Source organism: Bos taurus, chromosome 28 (assembly GCF_002263795.3).
Source record: "Bos taurus isolate L1 Dominette 01449 registration number 42190680 breed Hereford chromosome 28, ARS-UCD2.0, whole genome shotgun sequence".
Lineage (NCBI taxonomy): Eukaryota > Metazoa > Chordata > Mammalia > Artiodactyla > Bovidae > Bos > Bos taurus.
This window is the reverse complement of record NC_037355.1, coordinates 2,198,177-2,223,624: the sequence shown is the minus strand read 5'-3', so window position 1 is coordinate 2,223,624 and position 25,448 is coordinate 2,198,177. Positions and strand designations below refer to the sequence as shown.

The window sequence follows — 25,448 nt, the reverse complement described above, 5'->3', positions numbered from 1 at the left end:
GTCAAGATGCCTTCAAAAAGCAATGATAAGACTAACAGCTGATATTCCACCAGGAAGAATGGAGGCCAGAAGACAAGTGAATGGTGAAGTAAAAGTTCAGAAAGTAACTGTCAACCTGGGCATCTCTATTCAGTGAAAACACTCTTCAAAAATGAAAATGAAATAAAGATTTTTTTCAGATAAAATGAAAGGACAGATTTCATTGCCAGCAAATTGGCACAGAAAGAAATACTCACAGAAGCTATGAGAACTGAGGAAACCGTACCAGGTGGGAAAATGAAAAGATAAAATGAGGGAAAATGGAAATATCAATATGCAGATAAATCCAAAGGATATTTGCTGTAAAAAACCAATTTACGATATCCAGTAGGGTTTGCACGTAAATAAGGAATTAAACCAAATGACAATAATGCATCAAAGGGAGTGGAGGGGAAGTGGTCTGTGCCTTGTCCAGGAGGAAATGAGAGTATTCATTTATGTTAGATTCTAATTGCCAAGTTAATGGTGCGGAAAATACTTAGTCCAAAGGAAGCATGAAAGGAGAGGAGAAGAAACACGGAATGGGTGGAAAGAATAGAACCCATCAGAAGAACAGAACCAGATGGTGAAACCATAGTGGGTTTTTTTTTTTAAGTTATAGTTTTGTCCAGATATATGCCCATGAGTGGGACTGGTGGATCATATGGCAACTGTATTTTAGTTTTTTGAGAAAATTCTGTACTATTTTCCATAGGGGCCACACAAACCTACACTCCCACCAACAGTGTAGGAGGGTTCCCTTTTCTCCACACCCTCTCCAGCGTTTGTTATCTGTAGACTTTATATGATGGCAAATTTGACCAGTGTGAGGTGGTACTTCACTGTAGTTTTGATTTGCATTTCTCTAATAATTAGTGAGACTGAGTTTATTTTCATGTATCTGTTGGCCATCTGTATGTCTTTTCTGAAGAAATGGTCTATTCAGGTTTTCTGCCCATTTTTTGACTGGCTCCTTTGTTTTTTGCTGTTGAGTTGTATGAACTGTTTGCATATTTTGGAAATTAAGCCTTTGTCGGTCACCTTATTTGCAAATATTTTTCTCCTACTCTTTGGTTGTCTTTTTGTTTATGGTTTCTTTTACGGTACAGAAGCTTCTAAGTTTGATTAGGTCCCATTTGTTTATTTTTGCTTTTGTTTCTATTGCCTTGGAAAATTGACCTAAAAAAACACTGGTACAATTTATGTCAGAGAATGTTTTTGCTGCGTCTTCATCTAGGAGTGTTACGGTGTCATGTCTTAAGACATTTTGAGTTTCTTCTTGTGTATGGTGTGAGGGTGTGTTAAAACTTCATTGATTTACATGTGGCTGTCCAGCTTTCCTAACACCACTTGCTAAAGAGACTGTATTTTCCCACTGTATATTCTTACCTCCTCTTGCCAAAGATTGACTGAGTGCAGCTGTATGGGTTTATTTCTGGGGTCTCTATTCTGTCCCACTGATCCACGTTTGTTTTTGTGCCAATACCACGTTGTTTTAATTCTTGTGGCTTTATAGTTATGCCTGAAGTCTGGGAGGGTCATGCCTCCTGCTTTGTTTTTTCTAGGATTGCTCTGGCAATTCTGGGTCTTTTATGGTTCCATACACATTTTAGAATTATTTGTTCTTGTTTTATGAAAAATGTCATAGGTAATTTGGTTTGGAGAACATTAAATCTGTAGATTGGTTTGTGTAGGAAAGTCATTTTATTAGTAACAATATTCTTTCAATCAAAGAGCATGGGATACTTCCCATTTCTTTGAATCAGCTTCCATTTCCTTTAATAATGTTTTGCAGTTCTCAACATATGTCTTTTAGGTCCGGTTTATTGCTAGGTATTTTATTTTTTTGGATGTGATTTTAAAGGGGGTTTCTTTCTTTCTTTCTTTTTACATTTCCTTTCTGATAGAACACTGTTAGTGTAAAGACTTCCAAATGTTAACCTTGTATCCTGCTACTTTGTTGTGTTTCTCAGTTCCAGTAGTTTAACGTGGAGTCTTTAGGATTTCCTATATATAGTACCATGTCATCTGAATATAAATGACAATTTTACCTCTTCCCTTCCAATTTGGATAGCTTTTATTTCTTTTTCTTGTCTGATTGCTGTGGCTAGGACTTCCAATACTATGTCGATTAGAAGCAATGAGAGTGGGCATCCTAGTCTTGTTCCAGATTTCAGCAAGAAGGCTTTCTCAGCTTTACATAGGTGAATATTATATTGGTTGTGGCATGTTTGTCATAAATGGCTTTTATTATGTTGAGAAATGTTTCCTCAGGCTCAGAGTATTCTTTAATTGAGATACACATAAGGCCTGAAATGATCCTAAAGGAAGAACATATAAAGGGCAAAAGACAGTGGTCCTGGTGCTAAAAACTTGGAGTTGGTTTCATGAAAACACTAAAAATAAAAACAAATGAACAGAAAGCAAAGGGACAGGTGAGAGGCAATGGCATGGCTTTGGTTTGAATCTGTTGCTCAAGATGCAAGTCAGGCCTCACGAGGAGTTGGGGGTGGGGGTTGAAGCAAAGCACCTTGCAGCTGGCCTCCTCTGGCTGCCTGGCTGCTCAGCATCCGCACCTGCCCGCCTCCCATGCCGGGGCAGGGGGGGTCACACTGACGGCACACAGGCAGCAGCCTCACCGCCCCCAGTGTGCAAGAACATTTCAGGGGAACGGAAACAGTGCGTTCTGCAATTACACTGCCCTGAGAACCTGAGGCTGGAAAAAAGGGACAAAAACCTTGGTTTTTCTCAATTTCTCAGGATTCTGTCAGTATGTGTCCAGCTAGGAAAACGATGTCTCAAGCTACCAACACCCAGCTCTTCCTGCATTCAGCCCTCATGCCTGAAAACTGGCAGCAGAAAAGACAGCTGTGCAGGGCAGATGGTGAGGCACCGAGTCTAGAACATGGGACTGTGTGCAGGAACCTGGCACCCAGAGCTCTATCCCTTCCCCTCACTGCCTGCCCCTTGCCCACCATGTGTGATGCCAGGCAGGTGATCCTGCCCTACAGCAGTAGTCAGCTCTCCCACCTGCTGCATGGACTGGAATAAACCACACAACACAATAATTGTTAACAGCTAGGGCTTGTGGGGGAAGGGCTCTAGACAGGGAGGTGCCTGGACAGAGGTCTCAGGGACTTGCATATGATGTCACCTGGAGAAGGTGACATTTGCTGACTCAGACGAAGTAAGATGTAGCATGTAAAAGGCTGGGCACAGGCCAGGACGCCCTCACAATGCCCAACAATGTGTTGTGGTTACTGTTGGACAGGCTTTTAAGTCCCACTGTCACACTACACCCAGCCCTGCCAGTCATAAATGCCAATGAGGCCGCTGAAACCCAGAGCATGCAATAGGCCCAGCTCTGAGAAGCCAGCCCTATCCACCAAGACCCTGCCTACAGGGACCCACAGCGTCAGAGGGGGTCCACCAGGCCCCTGGCTGACTCTTTGAATGGAGAGCAGCTGGCAGCAGCCATGCCAGAGACTTGGTTGTGTACGCTTATAAAATGCCACTTTCGTAAGAAAAATGTGATATGAAAGAAAGCCTTGGGCCCCGGAAATGAGAGACCCTCCCATACCCACTGATGAGCAGAAATGCCCTTCGGAGCTGGGCTTCCTCTTGTTTCTCCAGATCTCTTGCCTCCTAAAAATAAGACTGAATCTCACAATAACTGCCTTCAGAGCTTCATGCCAAGCTGCTGAGTTTACCCTGAGAACCCTTCCTTGGCTTCAGCAATGTTTACTCTTTCCAATAACAATGAGAAGTCTGGAGGGTATCCCTCCCACAGCCCTTAATCCTGATTAGCCACTCTCCTAAGACAACTGAACGCAACCCTGACATGCCACCAGAACAATGAACACAGCCCATTACTGTAGTGCTAGCCCGCTGGTTGAAACTTTCTTAAAAAAAAAAAAAAAAAAATAGCCTCTCAGGAGCTCTGATCTCTGTTTGGGCTGCATTAAAGCCAGACATTTTAAGAGTGGTCAAAACAGAGTTCTTTAAAAACAGAAAAACCAAGTCCTTTAGAGATTCTTAAACAAAGCAAAAGCTTACAACTGTAATTTATAAACTGAGTCAACACACTTTGTCCTTGATGGAAAGGCTGCCAGAAAACCCATCAGGTGTGTGACGTGGATGAAATTCTCTCCCATAGAAGGACCCTTATGGGGTCATGGTTGGGCTGCTCTAGTCTCAGGAGCAATACTTCAGTTTTAGATTTTTAAAAATGCCTTAAAACCCTTCATTTTTAATTTAATGATAAAAGGGAAAGGTGTCAACACAGAAGGAAGTCTCTCATGATTTAAACTTTTGAAACCTGAAGGAATCTGCTCCTAAACTAAGTGGTTCTCCCTTTTAAGAGACTTACTGCTGCTGCTGCTGCTAAGTCGCTTCAGTCATGTCCTACATAAATAAATAAAAGGCACAGTACTGGCTGATGTGGGAGAGAAGCAAACAAGATAATGTTTCTCCCCAAAGGGTTTATTTGATTTCACTTATATAAACAATTTTAAAGTAAACCATCTAGAGCTCTCCCCAGCAGACAGAATGATGTTCCATACACGTCCCAGGCTCCAGTCCACTTGTATACCTCACTTCCCCATCATATGCAGCTCTGGACAAACACCAGAAAAGAGAACACAACACAAAGCCTTTCTGAGCCAGATTCTGGAAAGGCTTCCGCAGGGACAACCCTCTCCTCACAATAGCTCTGTTCTAAAGAAGGTAGCAGAGCATCTCTGCTGGGGTCCTGGCACTGCGTGAGGTTTGAGCCCCTACAGTGCTTGGACTGGACTCCGGTCAGCCTGGGTTTTAAATTTGCTCTCAGTGTTAGATCATCCAGAGAGGGCCCTGGGCCTCTCTCCTCCTTGTGCATGTTCACTGTCTGGGGAATGATGCCCCAGCTCATGGTTTAAAATATCATCTGTGCACTCAACATTCCCAAACCGACATTCCCGCTAAGACCTTTCTCCCACACATTTCCAAACACTAACAGAACAAGTCTGTCTGCCTTGGATGCCCAATGCATCTTGGACTTAACCTGTCTGAATTTTACCTGCTGACGTGTCCCCTAGACCTACCACTCACAGTTCTTCCATCTCATGAGGGGCTTCAGCCTGAGCCACCTTGCCTGGCCATCCATCAGCCCATCCTGTTGACCCTGCCTTCAGAATATGCCCGAATCTGACCGCCTCTCACCACCTTCAATGCTGCTTCCCATGATCTTTCGTCAAGAGAGGAAAAACAGCTTCCAAAGGTAAAGGAGGGGAGAAACAAGTCATCTGAAAAGGCATCTAAAAAATCCCCATTGGTTTAATTTGCTAAGTCTTCATAATTTATTTGAAATTTCAAATAACATTAACTGAGGTAGAAAATCTTTATTTTCAACTGAGAAACTGTTCAAGACTGGGATGGGCTACCACTTTTCTAATTTCTAAGTGACTCTAAGAGTTCCAGTATGTCATATCCAGTACTTCACTTAGAGCAGGCTTTTCTACACTTCTTCCTTCATATAAATATTTTTTCTTGGCACAGTATTTGTTACACACTTAAAAAGGTAAATAAAACCTAACCCCAAAGTATAGATTTTTGTTTGTTTGGAAGGTTCTGAACTTGATTTCTTGGCTCTGCCCCAGAACACAGTGAGTAAGGGGTAGGTTATAAGTGCATCACTTTCCAGTCCTGTGAGAACCTACCACACAAGCATCATCAGCAGTTCAGCAGCTCTTACTTACTATTTAAAAATCTCCCTTTCATCTACCTTTGTTCTTTTATAACTCTTCATATTAAATTTACTGGTTACTCACCATATGCCTGCCACTGAGCCAGGCAATTCACTCACTCAACAAATACTAAGTTTAACGAGTGCCATGAGATGTCTGAATAATAACCCCAGACACAGTCAAGTGGGCCTTAGGAAGCATCACTATGAACAAATCTAGTGGAGGTGATGGAATTCCAGTTCAGCTATTTCAAACCCTAAAAGATAATGCTGTTAAAGTGCTGCACTCAGTATGCCAGCAAATTTGGAAAACTCAGCAGTGGCCACAGGAATGGAAAAGGTCAGTTTTCATTCCAATCCCAAAGAACATCAATGCCAAAGAATATTCAAACTGTTGCACAATTGCCTCATCTCATACGCTTTATTTTTCTGGGCTCCAAAATCACTGCAGATAGTGACTGCAGCCATGAAATTAAAAGACGCTTACTCCTTGGAAGGAAAGTTATGACCAACCCAGATAGCATATTCAAAAGCAGAGACATTACTTTGCCAACAAAGGTCCATCTAGTCAAGGCTGTGGTTTTTCCTGTGGTCTTGTATGGATGGGACAGTTGGACTGTGAAGAAGGCTGAGCACCAAAGAATTGATGATTTTGAACTGTGGTGTTGGAGAAGACTCTTGAGAGTCCCTTGGACTGCAAGGAGATCCAATCAGTCCATTCTGAAGGAGATCAGCCCTGGGATTTCTTTGGAAGGAATGATGCTGAAGCTGAAACTCCAGTACTTTGGCCACCTCATGCGAAGAGTTGACTTATTGGAAAAGACTCTGATGCTGGGAGGGATTGGGGGCAGGAGGAGAAGGGGACGACAGAGGATGAGATGGCTGGATGGCATCACTGACTCGATGTACGTGAGTCTGAGTGAACTCCGGGAGTTGATGCTAGACAGGGAGGCCTGGCATGCTGCGATTCATGGGGTCACAAAGAGTCAGACATGACTGAGCGACTGATCTGATGATCTGATACGCTAGCAAAAGAATGCTCAAAATTCTACAAGCCAGGCTTTAAGAGTACATGAACTATGAACTTCCAGATGTTCAAGCTGGTTTTAGAAAAGACAGAGGAACCAGAGATCAAATTGCCAACATCTGTTGGATCATATAAAAAGCAAGAAAGTTCCAGAAAAACAGCTCCTTCTTCTTAAAGAGATGGGAATACCACATCACCTGATCTGCCTCCTGAGAAATCTGTGTGCAGGAAGAAGCAACAGTTAGAACAGGACATGAAACAATGGACTGGTTCCAAATAGGGAAAGGAGTATGTCAAAGTTGTATATTGTCACCCTGCTTATTTAACTTATATGAAAAGTATATCATGTCAAATGCCAGGCTGGATGGAGCACAAGCTGGAATCAAGATTGCTGGGAGAAATATCAATAACCTCAGATACACTGATGGCACCACCCTTATGGCAGAAAGCGAAGAAGAACTAAAGAGCCTCTTGATGAAAGTGAAAGAGGAGAGTGAAAAACTTGGCTTAAAGCTCAACATTCAGAAAACAAAGATCATGGCATCCGGTCCCATCACTTCATGGCAAATAGATGGGGAAACAACGGAAACTTTATTTTCTGGGCTCCCAAATCACTGCAGATGGTGACTGCAGCCATGAAATTAAAAGACACTTACTCCTTGGAAGAAAAGCTATGACAAACCTAGACAGCATATTAAAAAGCAGAGACATTACTTTGCCAACAAAGGTCCATCTAGTCAAAGCTATGTTTTTCCAGTAGTCACGTATGGATGTGAGAGTTGGACTATAAATAAAGTTGAGTGCTGAAGAACTGATGCTTTTGAACTGTGGTGTTGGAGAAGACTCTTGAGAGCCCCTTGGACTGCAAGGAGATCCAACCAGTCAATCCTAAAGGAAATCAGTCCTGAATATTCACTAGAAGGACTGATGCTGAAACTCCAATACTTTGGCCACTTGATGTGAAGAACTGACTCATTGGAAAAGACCCTGATGCTGGGAAAGATTGAAGGCAGGAGGAGAAGGGGACAACAGAGGATGAGACGGTTGGATGGCATCACTGATTCAATGGACATGAGTTTGAGCAAACTCCGGGAGTTGGTGATGGATAGGGAAGCCTGGCGTGCTGCAGTTTATGGGGTCACAAAGAGTCAGACATGACTGAGTGACTGAACTGAATTAAACTGAATAGCCCACGACCTTAATGAGTACATTCAGATCAACATATAAATAGGTGAGACACATGGTGTGTAGGTGGTGATGAAGATCGTGGAGAAAAATCAACCAGAGAAGTGGGTGGGGATGCTGCAGGGAGAGGCTGGGACCTCACTCCCAGGGCAGGAGGTCAAAGGAGGCGGGTCTGGAACAGAATCTTAGGGGAGGAGGAGCCAGCCTTTGGGAGTATTTCCTTTAACCCTCACAGTAACCAGATCGTAACATCATAATGTCACAGTATTTCATAAATGACAAAGGCCACAGGATTAGGAATTGGAGAAATGGGATTTCAAACAAGGTCTTTATGACTCCCAAACCTTTGTTCTTAACCTCTACCTGCACTGCTTACAGATTTATCATAAGTAAAGACTGAATTCCACAGGCAACCATTTCCATCAGTCTACACAAAGGGAGATGCTGCAGAGTCAAAAATATGGTATTTATACAGGAATGTCAAATGCTTTAACAGCCCTCTATTAGATATGGGTTAGGGGTGGGATTCAAATCAGTAACTTAATCTCCTTAGCCTGACATTCAATAATACTGGCTGTTCTAAAGCTGAGTCTTTGCAGACAGGACGTTGGCTCAATTCCAGGCATCAAATTGACTTTGGGGAGATTTTAATTTAGCCCAAATCCAACAAACGTGGCAGGCATCCCAGCTGCTCCTTTCGCACATGCAGATGAACATGACACAGTAGCTGGAACTAAAATTAAAGCCACCTAAAACACAGCCCACTGCAGGATGAATATTCAAACATCTGTTTGGACAAACTCATATCTCAAAAACTGAAAAAATATATAGTTTTGGGACTATTTAAGGGACTTGAGGTGGAGACAGAACTCCAGTCTGCGCACTGCTGAGCATCAGAAAGAACATCATTTTCTCTCAGCTGTGAGGAAAGGTCACGCAGGAAAACAGCTCTTAAACCAAAAAGTAAAAGAAAACTCACACCATCTCATGGATATGTCATTCTAAGTGGTCTAAGTGGTGGATTCCAGTCACCAGGAACAATTTTTGAGCTAGATTCTGCTAGAACTTGAACCTGTCTCCTGAGCTTAGGCCAAATCCCAGACTGTCTCCTAAGTAGAAGCGATGCTAACTCCTTCTGGCCTCAGCCACTGCTCCCAGCACAGTGCACGTTATAAACATTGCTCTCTATACAGTGAGGACAAGCTTCGTGTCCCGAGCCATGAGCTACGGGAGTGACTGGCACAGGACGGGTCCAGAGGGCTCAGTGAGCCGAGCATTGAGAGTGGTGGGGGCGCAGGCCCCTGCGACCCTCCCCAGACATGCAGGCAGCACCACATACGGCTGTGTACCAGCTTCGGGGCCTCGCACCCAGAGGCCACGGGTCCTTGAAGCCTAGCTCAGGAACTTCTATTCTAGCCAGGGTGCTTACCAGTTACCCATACTGACTCCAACCAGCAGCCCATCACAGGGGCTTAGTAAAGCTGCCTTAAACGTAAATTAATAGGTTATAACAAATACTAAGCAAAGACAATCTTCTAGGCTAAATTTAGAAAAATGATGAGATTCTTAGTATCATGTACAATATATATGTTTATATACTGATCATATGTTTCATATATTATCTCTCTCACACACACAAACACACACACAACTTCCTGAGCCTGAAAGAACTGTAACTGTACACACTTGTGAGCTGCTCTGGGTATACAGAGTTGACTACAACCCAAACCCCCCTGAAATCAGGAAAGAAGAGGAAAAGCGTTAACATGTGTTCACGTGGAGCCTGGTGGCTCTTGTTTCTCTCCAGCTCACTGGCCCTTCAGTACCCAGAACTGGCAGCCAGAGGCACGGAACCCCAGCTGGCACTCTGCAGGCCAAGAGCTGCCTGTCAGAGCTGGTCACTGGCCTCCTGCCTGGATGCCTACAGTTCAAGACTCTCCTACACGTTCATTGCCTGAGTGTCCTAAATGCACTGGTCTGGAGCAGACTGTCCAAGGGCACACTGCCACGCACCTCCTCCTGCCCCCCACCTCCTGTCCTCTCCACCAGGCAGAGCAGGAGAGGTTTCTCTGCTGGGACCCCAGGATCCAAGCACGGTGTCTGCATCACAGTGGATGTGGCAGCCACGTACCTTTACATAATGGATGGACAACTCTAAAAGAAGCCTGGTGAGCAGGAAGGCCTAGCAGCATCCAGGGAAACAGCTACCCTCCAAAAGCAGCTCCTTATTTTATAATAAAACCAGATTAACCATCTAACGCCCCCAATGTGAACAGTGTTCCAATGAGAGACGGTTGCCAGCAAGGCTCAAAGGTACAGAGTAGCCATGAGGGTCATGTTACCACCTCCGTGGTCAGTGTGACAAACACATGTTCAGGGATCTGGAGGCCTCCCATGCTGTACCTGAGAACCCCTCGTTCCCCGAGAATCAAGGGACGGATGCAGAGCACAGCCTGTGCCCCGAGCACTTGCAGTGGGGAGACAGCCCCAGGACCCTGTTCCAAGTTTATTCTCAATTTAACTTTAACCCTGAGGTGCTGTTTCGTTCTCTTTACTGGTCTCTAGAACATTCCCAACTTTAAGCTTCCCAGTAAGCAAGACTCTTTTTTCCCAGTAAGGTTGTGAACAACAGAAAATTGTTTTGTGAATGGATTTTAAAAACGAGGGACCAGTGCACACGAGGGGAGTAACACATTTCTCCTGGTGACTCTCATGCTCTGACCAGCAGCCTGGACACACCAGGGGGGTCAGGAGGACTGGAACTTGACCTCAAGCAGCGCTTCCCCTCCTTGCAGGTGAAGTGTCACTGCAACATGCCTCAAACTTTTCCTAGTTTTCCGACCCTGTGAAGACACGGCACATACTATTTTGAAGAGTTAACAGAAGAAACAAGCATCCCAATGGAAGTTACTCACTGTCAGACAGGAAGTGGTCAAGCTGGCGCCCAGCCGTGGACTGACACTTACTGGTCATGCCTAGTGTCGGGAACTGCTCTGTCCATCCGCAGCTTATCGCTCTCCACTTGGTTGAACTTGTTGCGGGCATAGGGGTCCTGCCCGGAGCGGACCATTGTCCCGCCAACGTAAGCCTCCTGGTTAAAGTCCCGCCATCGCACTTTCCCTGCAAGGAGCAGAGCAGAGAGTGTGGGATGTGGGCATGAGGGACCAGAGAGCTTGGCACATGGGCCGCGCATCAGCGTGACTTCAAGGAGCAGTGCCAGGGCTGCAGCTGATGGCAATTTGAACCAACGGGCTACCCGAGAATGGCCCGAACAAGCAGCAGTAACTGAAATGTTATAGTTTGCAATGTGAAAGTTAAAACCCAGATTTCAAGCATTTGTCCAGTGAACAGAATTCTATGCCCAAATATCCAGGAGAATGGCACCACTTACACTTCATACAAAAAGAAATACTATGCTTGTTCCACCTTCCCAGGGATTACGGTAACACCAAAAAGCACCTCAGACACGGTGACAAAGTTTCTGAACAAATGAAAGTAAGGTATCCCATCATGTGACAACACGTGTCCTCCAAACACCATCAAAAGAATGCCGTGTTCCTTTCTCTATTGCAGAGATGAGGAAACTGAGATGCAGTTATATGTGACTTGTTCCAGGTTGTAGAGTAAATTTTCTATATAAAAGCCCATCCGCTTCCTGTTACAATTGTCCTGCAAGGTCAAAAGCCCCATCTCATCTCAGCTGGTTGCCATGGAAATGATGCTGGGGGGTCACAAAGGTCTGGCCTTTCAAACGGGAAAGCAATTCTAAAACCCATGAGACCCCAGACCGTGAGCAATTCTCAGTCTCTGATAAACACTGGGTTACAGGAGCCAGCCCCCTGCCTGCATTCTCTTCAGCCTAAGCTAAAATGTTTCCAGCACACGTTTTCCATGCTGACAGCCCTAGAAGTACCTATGGATCCTCCACTCTCCCCACTTCTGCCTTCACCCTGGGCTCCAGCACTCCAGCCCGTCCTCCTCACCACATGAGCTCACCTCTCCCCGGCTACACGAATCAGAAGCCCTGCCAAAACCTACCCCAGCAGCACTGACTCAGAATGCAAATAGGCTGGTTCCCATTAAACTAACTTGTTTAATGGCCTGAAAACTCTTCACTGCAACAAGGAACTTGGAAGTATAGTGCCCCATCCCAAGCCAGAGAAAGGACCATCGCCCAGGAGATGCTGTCTCTAGCTCTGCTTCTTGCCTGGAGAACTAGGCTCAGCAGGAAGTGGCCTGGTTGGTGGGGGGTGGAAGGGGGTGTCCTGTGTATAGGGGTTGGGATCAAGGCCCCTGCTGAGTTCCTGGTCCTTCAATCCCCCTGTGCCATGAGACCCCCGAACCCCTTCTGCAATAAGGCAGCAGAGGGCTTTAGGGATGACTCACGTGGATCAGCTCTGGGGCTGGGGGTGTCCCTGTCTTGGCCTCACCAGATGTTGACTATGTGCTAGGGATTTCATTGGCTCCTGCAGGTACATCAACAAAAACAGAGCTGATGCCTGCCTGTGAAAGTCATGCTCTGGGAGACTGGTGGTGGGGTGGCGGGTACAAACAAGAATATAATGACCATGCTAGCAACTGTAGCATTGAAACCTGAGCTAAGTACTCAGATAGTGAGGACTGTGGTTCTATGGAGGCATCTAACAGAGGAGCCTGGTCTAGATGTGAAGAGGGGCCAGGAGAGGCCCCCTGGGGAAGGAGCATCTGAGCTGAGATCTGAGGGACCACGGAGCAGTGGAAGAGAAGCTGTCACAAGATCCTACTGTTCTTTAGCCTCCCAAGATGGTATGACACACTCAGGAGCTCTCCTCAGTGACCCCTGCCCTCTGACACGACAGCCTTTACAGCACTCCTGGGGGCCCTGCCTGGCCTGGTTTCCCAAGGCACACACCATTTTACTGGAGACAAGTGATAAATGACCTTTCTTTTATAAAAGCTTAGCAATATATCAGAGACTGCAGGGACTTTCAAATGTATTTGACTATGACACACAGCTCACATCGTGGCCTGGACATCATGCTGTAAACACACAGAGGTGAAATGAAGGTTTCCTTCCTCGCTACCTGTGAACACATACATTCTATTGTTTCATGTGGGTGTGACTCACAAAACTGCCTCCACACTCTATCTATTGTTGTTCAGTTGCTAAGTCATGTCTGACTCTTCACAACCCCATAGATTGCAGCATGCCAGGCTTCCCTGTCTTTCACTATCTTCCAGAATTTGCTCAGATTCATGTCCATTGAGTTGGTGATGCTATCTAATCATCTTATCCTCTGTCACCCTCTTCTCCTTTTGCATTCAACATTTCCCAGCATCGGGGTTTTTCCCGATGAGTCAGTGGGTAAAGAATCCACCTGCAATGCAGGAGACACAGGAGATGTGGGTTTGATCCCAGAGTTGGGAAGATCCCGTGGACAAGAGAATGGCAACCCACTCCAGTATTCTTGCCTGGAGAATCCCACAGCAGAGAAGCCTGGTGGGCTACAGTCCCTGGGGTCGCAAAGCAACTCAGCACACATGGCTCCACCCTCTAAGAATGTGGGTTACAGGACCAGTGATTTCTGCACTACAGAGCTGCCAGGGCTGGAGCAGGAAAAGGCAGCCAAAGCAGCGTTCTCAGAGGGAACATGCGCCCGGGAGCAACCCCAGGCAGTAAGGCAAGAAGCAGACGTGGAGGTAACCTGGGACTGGGCAGCTAAGGCAGAGGCTGGAGAGAGTCGAAACTATAGACACCGTGTCTGAATATACTGACATAAAAAACTACACTTATAAATCACCTTGTATTTTTATCACATTTTAAAATCTTAGAGCTTTAGAATAAGAGTTTCAAAAAATTACACGAAAATTTAGTGAAATGGACCTGGCTAAGCAGAAGCAGTGGATGGAAAATACCCCACAGATATGAAACTTTTCATGAGAAAGCAGAAGACGCCAGCTTCAACACTGAGACAACAGGAAAACAGAAGAGGCACTGAAACAGCAGGAGGGGAGAAAAGGACCCTTACCCCGAGAAGGGCTGTGGAAACTGCTCGCTTGTTACAAGGGCTTCTAAAGATCTTGATGAGGAGATTCATTTCTAGCAGACAGACCTTCAAAGCTAAAGGAGGAACGGTGTGACCCCGAGCGTTGACACCTCTGGTTCCACACAAGGTGAGGCTTCCTGACGGTTCCGCCAGGCTTCCCCCGCTCCCAGCCCTCGAGCAGCCCCCCAGCCCCCTTTTGTGGACGCACGCAGCCACTCAAGTCCTCCCCACTCTTCAAGGCCAAGCTCGTCTCCTGGGTCCCTGCTACACCATTTCTCCCAGGGTGAGGAACAGGCTCCTGGGGGGCATGGACAAGCCCTCTACCTTGACCCCAGCCCAGGATGGCAGTGGGGAGCGCCAAGCGAGACCTGAGTCACTCGGAAGAAGGCCTGGCCCCGCAGGCGGTCTCCCGCTGACCCCGGGCCTGAGGACTGCTCTCACACACACTGGACGCTGGCTTGAGACCTCCTTCCACTGGCTTGCAGCCATTTTCTAAACGGCGCCCTCTCAAGCCATTTTTCCATCCCCTCAACAAGGAGTCACAGAAGCCAGGCTTCAGGGGCAGCATCTCTGCCTCTGCCAACATTAATTACCATATCCCCACTCTGGTCAGCCTTGTTCCGAGGCCCTCCATGGTGACCTGTAAACTCTTACTGAACCACAGACCACCCCCCACTGGCCACAAAGAGCCCAAGCCGAATATGCTCACACACGAGAAAATGTGATACTAGAAGGCAGGGCTGTTCTAATTCATTTACTCCAGCCTGCCGGCTGCCTAGCTGCCTCCCAGGGTGGCCACCTCCTCCAGGAAGCCTCTCTGGAATCCTCAGCTGCAGTTCCTCCCCAGGGCCTTCCTCACTCACAGCTCCATCCTGAAAAGGGTTTTCTCACACACCTATTGTCAGAGGGCCTCACAGTTTTTACCACTCCTTCATCTAATAACTAACTCAAAATTGTGCCAAGGCACAGCTCAAGTCTGCCCACTCCTAACTGCTGTTTGCCCTGCTCTGCTGGCACCTTGCTGGCTCAGGGTCCCCAGGAACCCTGTGCCCTGTCTCCATATGGTCTGGACTCAGAGACACGCTCATTTAAAGCATTCAGTATCCTCCTAACAGCATCTTTGTACCTCTTTCCAGTCTGGTCATCAAGATCCAGGTGAAGACAGGAATAAGTGGTCCTAAGGTGAGGACCTCCTGCCTCTCCTACCACCGGGCCACTCTGCCAGACACACCATCCACTGTCGTTACACACACTGCTCCCTGGCCCAGCAATTCCTTTTCTTCTTCCTTTCCCATCTCTGACTTACTAGGCAAACCTGCCACTAACATTCTTCCTGTTACATCTGCTGTCCCTCACAAGGCTTTGCAGTTGATACATCCTGGAATCCAGAGTTTCTTCTCTCTTCTCCTTATCCACCCATCGGCCTTAAGTTACATTGTCTTTCCAGAATCTTGTTCTTCCTAGTTGAGTTTTGGGATTTACCCTCCTATCCATCTTATCTAGACTGGAGAACAGCACAGCATCTTTGGAGCAGAGGCTAGCTGGGGATCATAACATGCACGATCCAGTGCCTGCATGGGATGCGGAGGTCAGGGGGGTCCCAGGTCTGTGCCCTGTGGGGTCTGGGCAAGGCTGGTTCAGACACGGTCTCAAGTGCCTCTCAGGACACCACTGTCATAGGAATGCACATTCTAAGCTCCAAATAACCAATCCTCAAATTACCATTTAGAGAAGACGCTTTTATATTCAGGAAATCGCTTGCCTTTGGATGATGTGTTCGATTAACTTTTAAAATATTACTACACTTCCAAACACTGTCATTTTTTCTCAAAATTTTTATTTTTACTAAACCTCACATTTAAAGAAAACAATGATGTAAATCTATGAAAATGAGCGCTCAAAGGATTAATACCACAAAACATTTGGCAACATCAAAACATACACGGTCTTCAGCTGAGAGCCCTCTCAGGCGTTTCAGCCCTGTGGTAGATCAGGACCCTCTGACGCACACCCTGGGGCAGCCTCGCCGTCTGCATCAGCAGATTCAAGAGGGGAGGTGACAGGCCCTGCTGGCGCAGCCCTGCCCGCCAGGGGGCGGGGGTGGCGCGAGATGTCTGGACTCTGCTCTGGCAACACAGCCACACAGCAAATCTTCACTCAATTCTCCCCGGGAAGGACAGCTTAAACAAACTGAAAGCCTGCCTGTGTGAAACAGCGAGCCTCTTCTGGGAAAGCAGCCAAGAAGGGAAATAGAATGAATTTTAAATCAAAGGACAAAGCTCTCCAATTTATTTTAACCTCTCACTTGATCTCAGATTGAATGTAATTTTACTATGCTTAAAAGGAAACAATTCCTCATATTCTTCCTCTAGAAGGTCATAATGTTGCGCCAGGAAAGAGAAGACCAGGGAAAGCCCAGAATGACAAACAAATGTGTCCATTTAAATGACAAAGATAAGTAAATGATACTATTGTTTGTCTTTATTATTTGTGTGACAGGCTTTTCCACCTATGAGACACTGTCTCCTGAAATAAGGGATCCTACGCAATTCATTTTTAAGGATGAAAAAATAAAAAATTCCAAGAGCGATTAAAAGCTAGTTAGAAGACAATATAAGAAAAAAAATCAGATGCTATAGGGTAAATACTCTAAATTTATTTACAATTCTTTGGACTGCCAAAATAACTAAAACCCACTGTGAAACACTATGGTTTGCATTACGAGGTCTATACCTGGCTTGAAATCAAGGAATCTTCATATACATATTTCTTTTCCAAATGGTAAATAGAAATTCCTCCTCCTCCCTCTATGAGTAATAGTGTCTAAACACAATAAATTTAGTTCACTGTGTATGGTTTTTCATCCCGAATATTAGAAAAAGTATCAAAGCGAACCTCCTGCTCAGAATTGGGGCTGATACTTGAACGACAGGAGGAGAAAGAAGGGCCCACCCACCAGCGCCCCCAGGACAGCAGCCCCGCACGGCCCTGCCCAGCACACAGCACCCTGCAGAGCATGTGCCGCCACCACAGCCTGCGTGTTGTTTAGTCGCTCAGTCGTGTCCAGCTCTTGGCAATCCCATGAACTGTAGACCGCCAGGCTCCTCTGTCCATGGGGATTTCCAGGCAAGATGACTGGAGCAGGTTGCCATTTTCTCCTCCAGGGGATATTCTTAGTCCAGGGACTGAACTCTGTCTCCAGCAAGTCTCTTGCACTGCAGGCATATTCTTTACCCCTGAGCCACCAGGGGCGTCACTACAGTTTCCACTGTGCTAACTGGGCAACTGAGATGCGGAAGTTAAACCACAAAATGGAACCACAACTCAAACCTGGTCTCTCTCTTCTCAGGGTTGTGCTCCTTCCGTTGTGGCTGACAACTCACTTTGAAGTGGGTGCAACTGTAACCAAGCACCAAAAAGCATCCCCGCAGTGCAGGCCCATTCCTTCCTTCCAGAGGGCACCAGCCTCCCCCGCCCTGTCCTGGCACACTGGAGTCTGAGTGGAGGAGGTGCGGCCTCTCCTCAAGGCTGATGTCATGTGTTGAAGTCAGAAGGCACCAGGGATGTGGATGTGAAGAGCTCTTCGTTAAACCCCCGACATGCAGCCAGCCAGAGCTGCCGGCCTGCACTTCCTTCTACAACAGCACTGCTTCCCTGCAACTCCCACTCTCTGGAGTCTCAGATAAAAAGAAAAAAAAGATAGCCTCAGCCTCTTCTCTGTGGCACCTTTTCAAATATTTGGGCATCATGACCCCATTTTGCCCTTCTCACCCCTCTGTAAAAACATCCATTTAAGTGCTCTTCATCAGATGTTGTTCCAGCCTCCTCCCCATCTGAGTCATCATCATCTGGACCTACTTGAATTTATAAGCACCTCTGAACACCCTGTGCCCAGACAGAATGAAATATGTGAGGGGTGGGCGACAGCACAGAGGACACTGGATGCTGTTGGAATTGTTCTGGGCGTTACGTTTCTACTAACACAGCTCAGAGTCATGTTGCTTTAGGAGCTCCACCCCTACTCTGGCTACTGACCTGAACTAAGTCCTTTGTTTTGCTTTCTTACTCATTGGAAGGGGGGAACAACAGAAGATTTGTTTTTAATGTTGGCTAGGGGGCAAGGTATAGGTACCCTCTAGAAGACAACTTGGCCATTAATATTAAAAAAAAAAAATCCTTAAACGCATGTGTTGCTACTGATCCTGCAATTTCACTTTAGGGAATTCATTTCAAGAAAATAATTAGGTATACATGTGTTCCACATGTATACCTGTGGTGGATTCATTATGATATTTGGCGAAACTAATACAATTATGTAAAGTTTAAAAATAAAATAAAATTTAAAAAAATTAAAAAGAAAATAATTAGGGACACACAGATTTATAAGACTTACATATAAAGATACTGGCTGGAAACCTTGTGTGTCCTATAACATAGGAAAAACTCAATATAGCTTATAGTAAGTGATGCATGTTGTCATTTAACACTCAGGAGTTATTTAAGGACACAAGAAGGTATTTATGACATATTACCTTAGTAAGAAATAGGCAAGAACAGTGTAGTACCGTATCTGTAATAATCTGGATGGAAGCAGATAGTAGGGGCTGCCTGTCACCCGTCCTGAGCTATTTCAGGAGGAAGGTGGAGGAGGGGGCCCCTCTCAGAGACCTGGCGAGAACCTCAAGGTGCTGTTGCTGGGAGAGAGGCGTATGTGTGGGCAGACTGCCCAGTTAATCCTCAAGATCTTGGGCAGTGTTATCCATCTAGTAGATGACTTGGAACGTGGCACAGTGGCGATGTGTGGACAGAGGGCCCAAAGGCCCAGGAGATAGTGTTGGACTCAAGAGATCGAGGTGTCTGGGCTCAGGCCTCCATGCTGGGCTTGGAGCACCTGAGAGGCTGCAGAGACCGCTCACCGCAGCCATGGGGGTGAGTGCGCCCAGGTGTCCGCCCAGTGGAAGACTGGGGAACACGCGGTGGGAGAGCCGCAGTCATTAAGAGGTGGTAGAATTATATGTCGGAGAAGGCAATGGCACCCCACGCCAGTACTCTTGCCTGGAGAATCCCATGGACGGAGGAGCCTGGTAGGCTGCAGTCCACGGGGTCGCTAAGAGTCGGACACGACTGAGCAACTTCACTTTCACTTTTCACTTTCATGCACTGGAGAAGGAAATGGCAACCCACTCCAGTGTTCTTGCCTGGAGAATCCCAGGGACGGGGGAGCCTGGTGGGCTGCCGTCTATGGGGTCACATAGAGTCAGACACGACTGAAGTGACTTAGCATAGCATAGCATAGCATAGAATTATATGTGAATACAATGCTCTTATTTTTGCTTGTCTGAATTTCTTAAATTTCTCTGAATTTCTTAAAATTTCTAAGAGGAAACATCATTGTTGTTTAGTTGCTAAGTCATGTCCAACTAGCTCTGTGACCCCATGCTCCTGGCAGCCTGACAGGCTCCTCTGTCCATGGAATTTTCCAGGCAAGAATATTGGAGTGGGGTGGCATTTCCATCTCCAGGGAATCTTCCTGACCCAGAGATCGAACTCACATCTCCTGCATTACAGGCAGATTATTTACCGTTGAGCCACTGAGGTTATTTGCTTTTAAAATGCTTCTCTAGGGATACTCAGAGCTGCTTCCTTTCCTGACGAGGACACTAGGCAGACCCCGGGGCCTCAGGCCTGGGTCGCAGGAGGCACGTGGTGTTAGCTGTCCCTTGGCTGCTGCACATGCTACCAGAGGACGTGGCTCGTGGCGTCCGGGTGCCGAGGGGCAGTGGAGGACTGTACAGCCTTGAGAAGGAGGGAGACGCTGACACACGCTGTCTGCCACGGGGATGCTGCGGCAAGCGAAACAAGCCTGTCACAGGAGAGAGAATACCACGTGACCCCACATGGGCGGGGCCTGGAAGAGGGGCGGCTGCAGGGGCTGGAGAGGGGATGGGGAGTCCGTGTTTAATGGGGGACAGAGTCTCCGTTTGAGAAGATGAGAAAGCTCTGGAGGTGGATGGAAATGGCCGTGGCAGACAAGGTGAATGTACTTAATTGCCACTGACCTCTGTACTTCAAAATGGTTAAAATGGTAAATTTTATGTTATATATATTTGAACATGATTTTTTTTAAAAAGCACAATGCTGGAACCCATGAAATCCCTCAGGAGGAGGAGAGGTCAGGGGAGCAGTCCTCCTGACCCTGAAACATAGCATTGGAAAAGCTGTTTGAGAAAATGTACACAAGACATTCCGGCCAATTCTATTCAAGGTCATCTAACCAATCTGAAAAATCCCAGTTCAAGTCGAGTTTATCGTATGTGCCAAGTACACACACAGCTGGTTTACCTCACTGCTCTTCCCTGGGAGGCAGAACCGCTAAACATGTGAGCATCAGTGGCAACTCAGACCCAGGATTTAAGGCTTGCTACACACTTCGCCATTCCCATTTCATTCATCTTTACATGAACGTAATTTCTGCTTTTTGACATCAAGTGTCTCCGGTGATGAACCAGCAGCGGGTGAGAGGGGTGGGGTGAAGATCCAGCCAAGGATGGGAAGGACCTCCTAGATTCCCCAAAACCTAACCAGGACTCTCCTTTCCACACTCTCTATACCCACTCTCCAAGGTTCACCCCCTCACACGAGGTTTCCAATGAACACAAGAGTAACACTGAGGTCTTGTAAAATCAAGAAGAAAATCTGCTCTCAGAGGGCATGTCTTCTAAGGATGGGAGCTCCTGGGCAAGAACCTCCACCAACAGCTATCCTCAAAGCCGATGCCGGCCGTTCAAATGCAACTGGCCTGTTCCTTCTGTGTCACCTGCTACCCTGCCAACCAGTCTCACCAATCAGATCAGAGATGCTGAGGAGACAAGAGAAGGAGATACAGGAGGGAGAATTACAAAGAGAAACTGAGTTTTCAAACCCAAAAGCTTTTTCTGCACCCAGGGAAAAAAGATAAAACTTATCTCCATTAGACAGATTTTCAAAAAAACAAAAAACTGGTGAATAAATACTCTGTTTGAAACACTTTGGAAATCAGTATTTGAAAAAAAAGAAATCCAGTGCTTCCAGCTGGAAAACATGATGAAGTAGAAATGATGGGCACAGAATCTAAGGGCAAAAGTTCTCCATCCTGGACTTGAAATGCTTTTGCCTACAGGGTGTGTGGTTAAAGAACACTGGAGGCCGTTGCCTCGGGGCATCACTGCTATCTTACATCTGGCTCCTGCATCTCTCAGTGGGCCAGGCTGAGTCACCAGGTTGTGGGCCACCACCTTCTTCCCATATGCCAGACATCCAACACCTAGAACACCGGAAGCCACGGCATTCCCAAACAACCTACTCAGAGTGCAAAGCACTGTGACCAGTGGTTCCTTGCAGACCACAGAATTCTGTCCATGCCCATCATTCTCGGAGAAAATATACTTCTTAACCATAACAAAATAGTTTCTAAAGGAAAAAAATCACACATATGATGGATGAGTAAGAAAAAACATTTTAAACAAGAAAAGAAGATAAAGTCCTTTAAAGGCAAAATAAAAGGATTTGGTGCATTCATCAAAAGTTATTAGTAGTATTTCAAACAAGAGGAAAATCAGTACATTCCTATCTCTTTAAAGATAAAGAAATCAACTGTATAACAGTTAAGAACATGAAACCCGGGTCAGTGCCACATCGATTTTAACTACTGGGTCAGACTATAGCAAGTAGTTACATGTAGGACATGTCCTGAAGACAGCTTCTCCCTCTCTCTGCAATATGCCTGAAAGTCCAAGAGAACACTTGGTTTTATTAATATAAGACAACCCACAGAAAATCTCTCATTAATCCACATAGCAGAAGTACATCCTATTATTATAATAAAGAAACACTTATTAGCTAACTGTTCCGTTCAGATGCTCCCCACTACACAGGTAAAGCCTGTCTCACGTAGGAAGGAGCTGTGTTTGGGGCTTCTGACTCAGTGGGGAGAGAGGGGGCAGATCTAATGCAGATGTCTAACACACACACATGCTCCCAAGTCGAGAGCAGCTGGAACCTGTGCTGGGTGTTACACAGGCCTGGACTCCCTGGACTGACAGTGTCCCAGAAAGAAACACTAATAATCAAACTCTCTGTCACTATTAAAGCAAAATTTCATGCACTAACTTCCTGTTTTCAGGAGTTTGTAAGTTATTACTCTAACCCAACAGATAAACAAGCTGAAAAGCCAACAAGTCCTCTCAGATTGCTCAGAGAAGTGAGGTTACAGGGCAAACTGCTGCTCCCAAAACTGGGGAGACCAGCTGGTGAATACAGAGAATCACAAACTTCCCAGAGCAGCAACCGGGGGGGGAGGCAGAGCCTGAGGAGGAAACCTGAGCTGCAGGATGAATGACTGGAGGCTTGCTGTGGATGAGCCTGAGTGCTAAGGTCAGGGGCCCCCACACTCCCGTGAGTTTTACCTCCAGGAGCTTAACCAGGTTTCCCAGAGTGACTACTGGAGATAGAACCCCTCATGCCTCCAGTGGAGGAGGGGAAGGAGCTGTTCTGAAAGAGAAGGCGCACTCTGGTGGCTCAGCAGTAAAGAATCCACCGGCAATGCAGAAGATGTGGTTTCGTTCCCTGAGTCAGGAAGATCCCCTGGAGTGGGAAATGGCAACCCACTCCAGTATTCTTGCCAGGAAAATCCATGGACAGAGGAGCCAAATGGGCTTCAATCCATTTGGGCTGGAAGAGCGGGACATGACTTAACTAAACCACCATCTGTTGTTAGTAAGGCTTGCCCTCGGGAACCTGACCAACTGGGCTGTTATCAGAGAGTAATCAATCTGAAGGAAGGGAAATACCCAACTCCAGGGACTCTGACTATCCTGTCCCACCTGAGTGGGAGGAAAGCTGAGCTGCGTTTGTGAAGTAGATGCCAGGGGTGCAGGCTCACTAGGAGACTGAGCCCTGCCCACTATGGCACCAAAGGCTGGGTTATGGGAGCTCCTCTTACCCAGGACATCGTATCTGGCTTTTAAGAAAAAACTACAAGACACACTGAAAAGGAAAAGGAATGCTTGAAGAGAAGCACCCAGATCAGACTCACATACGGCAGGATGTCGGAATTATCAGACCAGGAATTTAAAGCAGCTATAATCAATATGCTAAGAGCACTAACAAAAAGAGTAGACGAAACGAAGGAAAAAATGAATACCATAGGCAAAGAGATAAAAATTCTAAGGAAGAATTATAAAATAATGGTAGAGATCAAAACCACTAACAGAAATGAAGAATGACTTTGAGAGGACTGGACATGGCTGATGAGACGACCTCAGGGCTTGAGGATATGACAACAGAAACTTCCAAAATAAAAACTGAAGATAAAAAACAAGACTAGGGGAAAAAAAGAACTGTTGAATAACTACAAAAGGTGTAAGGGTATAAGTGGTTCCACTTACAGAAAAAAGAGAGAAAGGAATATAAGAAATATTTGCAGCAATAATGACTGAAAATGTCCTCATGTTAACTACAACAGCAAACCACAGATTCAGCAAGCTCAGAGAACACCACACAGGATAAATACAAATAACTCCACCCAAGCATACTCAAACTGTAGAAATTAATCATAAAGAAAAAACCTTGAAAGAAGACACAGGGGGAAAAATAGCTTTACAGAAACAAAGATATGAATTACATCCAGCTTCTCCTCAGAAACCACGCAAGCAAGAAGAGAGTACAATGAACTATTTAAAGGGTTGAGAGAAAAAAATCATCAACCTAGAATTCTGGACCCTGTGAAATCTCCAAAAGTGAAAGGGAAATAAAGACTTTCTCAAATTACAAAAACTGAGGGAATATGTTGCCAGTAGACCTGCCTCGCATGAACTGTTAGAAGAAGCTCTTCAGAGAGAAGGAAAATGATTTATGTCAGAAATGCAGATCACTATAAAGAAAGGAAGGGCATCAGAGAAGGGATAACTGAAGGTAAATTTACAACTTTAATTTTTCTTCTCTTCTTTTTAATTGATCTAACAGATACATTTGCTCAAAAATAATAATAGCCATCATATATTTGATTCTGTATGCTTATATATGCATTTATGTATATGACTGACATGTGTGAAATGAATGACAGTAATGATACAAAGAACGGGGGGAGAGATTCATAACATTTTACTGTTAGATACCTGTGCTGTGAAGCAGGATATTGTTGTCTGAAATTAAACTTGGATTATCTGTAATAAAATGTAAAAAAGGGAGAAAGTGGGATCATGTAAAATGCTTAATTAAAACTACAAAAGGCAGACAAAGAGTGGAAGAGAAAAGGACACAGAACAAAGAACAAGAGCAAGGAACAGACAAGAATAACAAACACGGCAGACATTGGTACAACTCTATAATAATTACTTTACATTGTCAGGATCTAAATACACCAGTTAAAAGACAGACTGTCAGAATGATTAAAAAAAAAACAAGCCCCAACTACCTACATGTTGTGTACAAGAAATCTACTTTAAAGACACATATAGATGAAAAGTAAAGGGATGGAAAAAAATACTAATCAAAAGATGGCAGGAGGAGCTGTATTAGCTCAAACAGAACAAACTTCACCCCAAGAAAAGTCACCAGGAATAAAGAAGGGAAATACATAAGATGACATAATAATCCTTAATGTGTGTGTGCCTAACAAGAGCATTAAAACACATGATACAGAAACTAAGAAACCTGCAAGGAGGAACAGAATACATAGGTCAAAGAACAAATCTTAGTGAAATTAAAAAATATTCCGAATCAAATAAGAATGAAAATACAAGTTACCAAAATTTGTGCAATGCAGTGAAATCAGTGCATGACAAGAAAATGACAGCACTGAATACAATCTGGAAAAGAAGAATGATTTGAAATTAATCATCTAAGCTTCTACCTCAGAAAACTAGAAAAGGAGAATAAATCCTAAGTAAACAAAAGAAAATAAATAATAAAAACTACAAAGCTAAGAAATGGGAAAGAATTCTAAAAACTGGTTCTTTGAAAAGAGCAATAAAATCAATCATCCTCTAGTCAGGCTACCTATGAACAAATGAGAAAAGACACAAATTAGAATGTCAGAAATGAAAGAGGGTACATCAGTATACAGATCCTGTGGACGTTAAAAGGAGAATAAAGGAATACTACGAACACCTCTATGCCTGCAAATTTGATAACCTAGATGAATGGACCAATTTCTTGAAAGACATAATCTCCAAAACTAAGACAAGAAAAAATAGGCAATTTCAACAGGCCTGTATCTATCTTAAAAATTGAATCAATAGTTACTAACCTCCTATAACAAATGGCACTAGACCCAGCTGCATTCATTGGTGAATTCTGCCAAACATTTAAGGAAGAAACTATACTAATTCTCTACAGTCTCTTCCAGAAGATAGAGGCAGAGTGAATACTTTATTTTACGAGGCCAGTGTTAACCCTAATAACAAAACCAGACAAACACATTACAAGAAAA

General features: G+C 45.2%; 1 protein-coding gene across 1 annotated transcript in view; it reads right to left on the bottom strand.

Annotated features, from left to right (window-relative positions):
• Positions 1-25,448, bottom strand: part of GALNT2 (polypeptide N-acetylgalactosaminyltransferase 2) — a 186,176-nt gene that overhangs the window by 60,690 nt on the left and 100,038 nt on the right. The window contains exon 3 of the mRNA NM_001193103.3: positions 10,919-11,072. Within this exon, the coding sequence (NP_001180032.1) occupies positions 10,919-11,072 (154 nt within the window). The remainder of the gene's footprint in view (positions 1-10,918; positions 11,073-25,448) is intronic.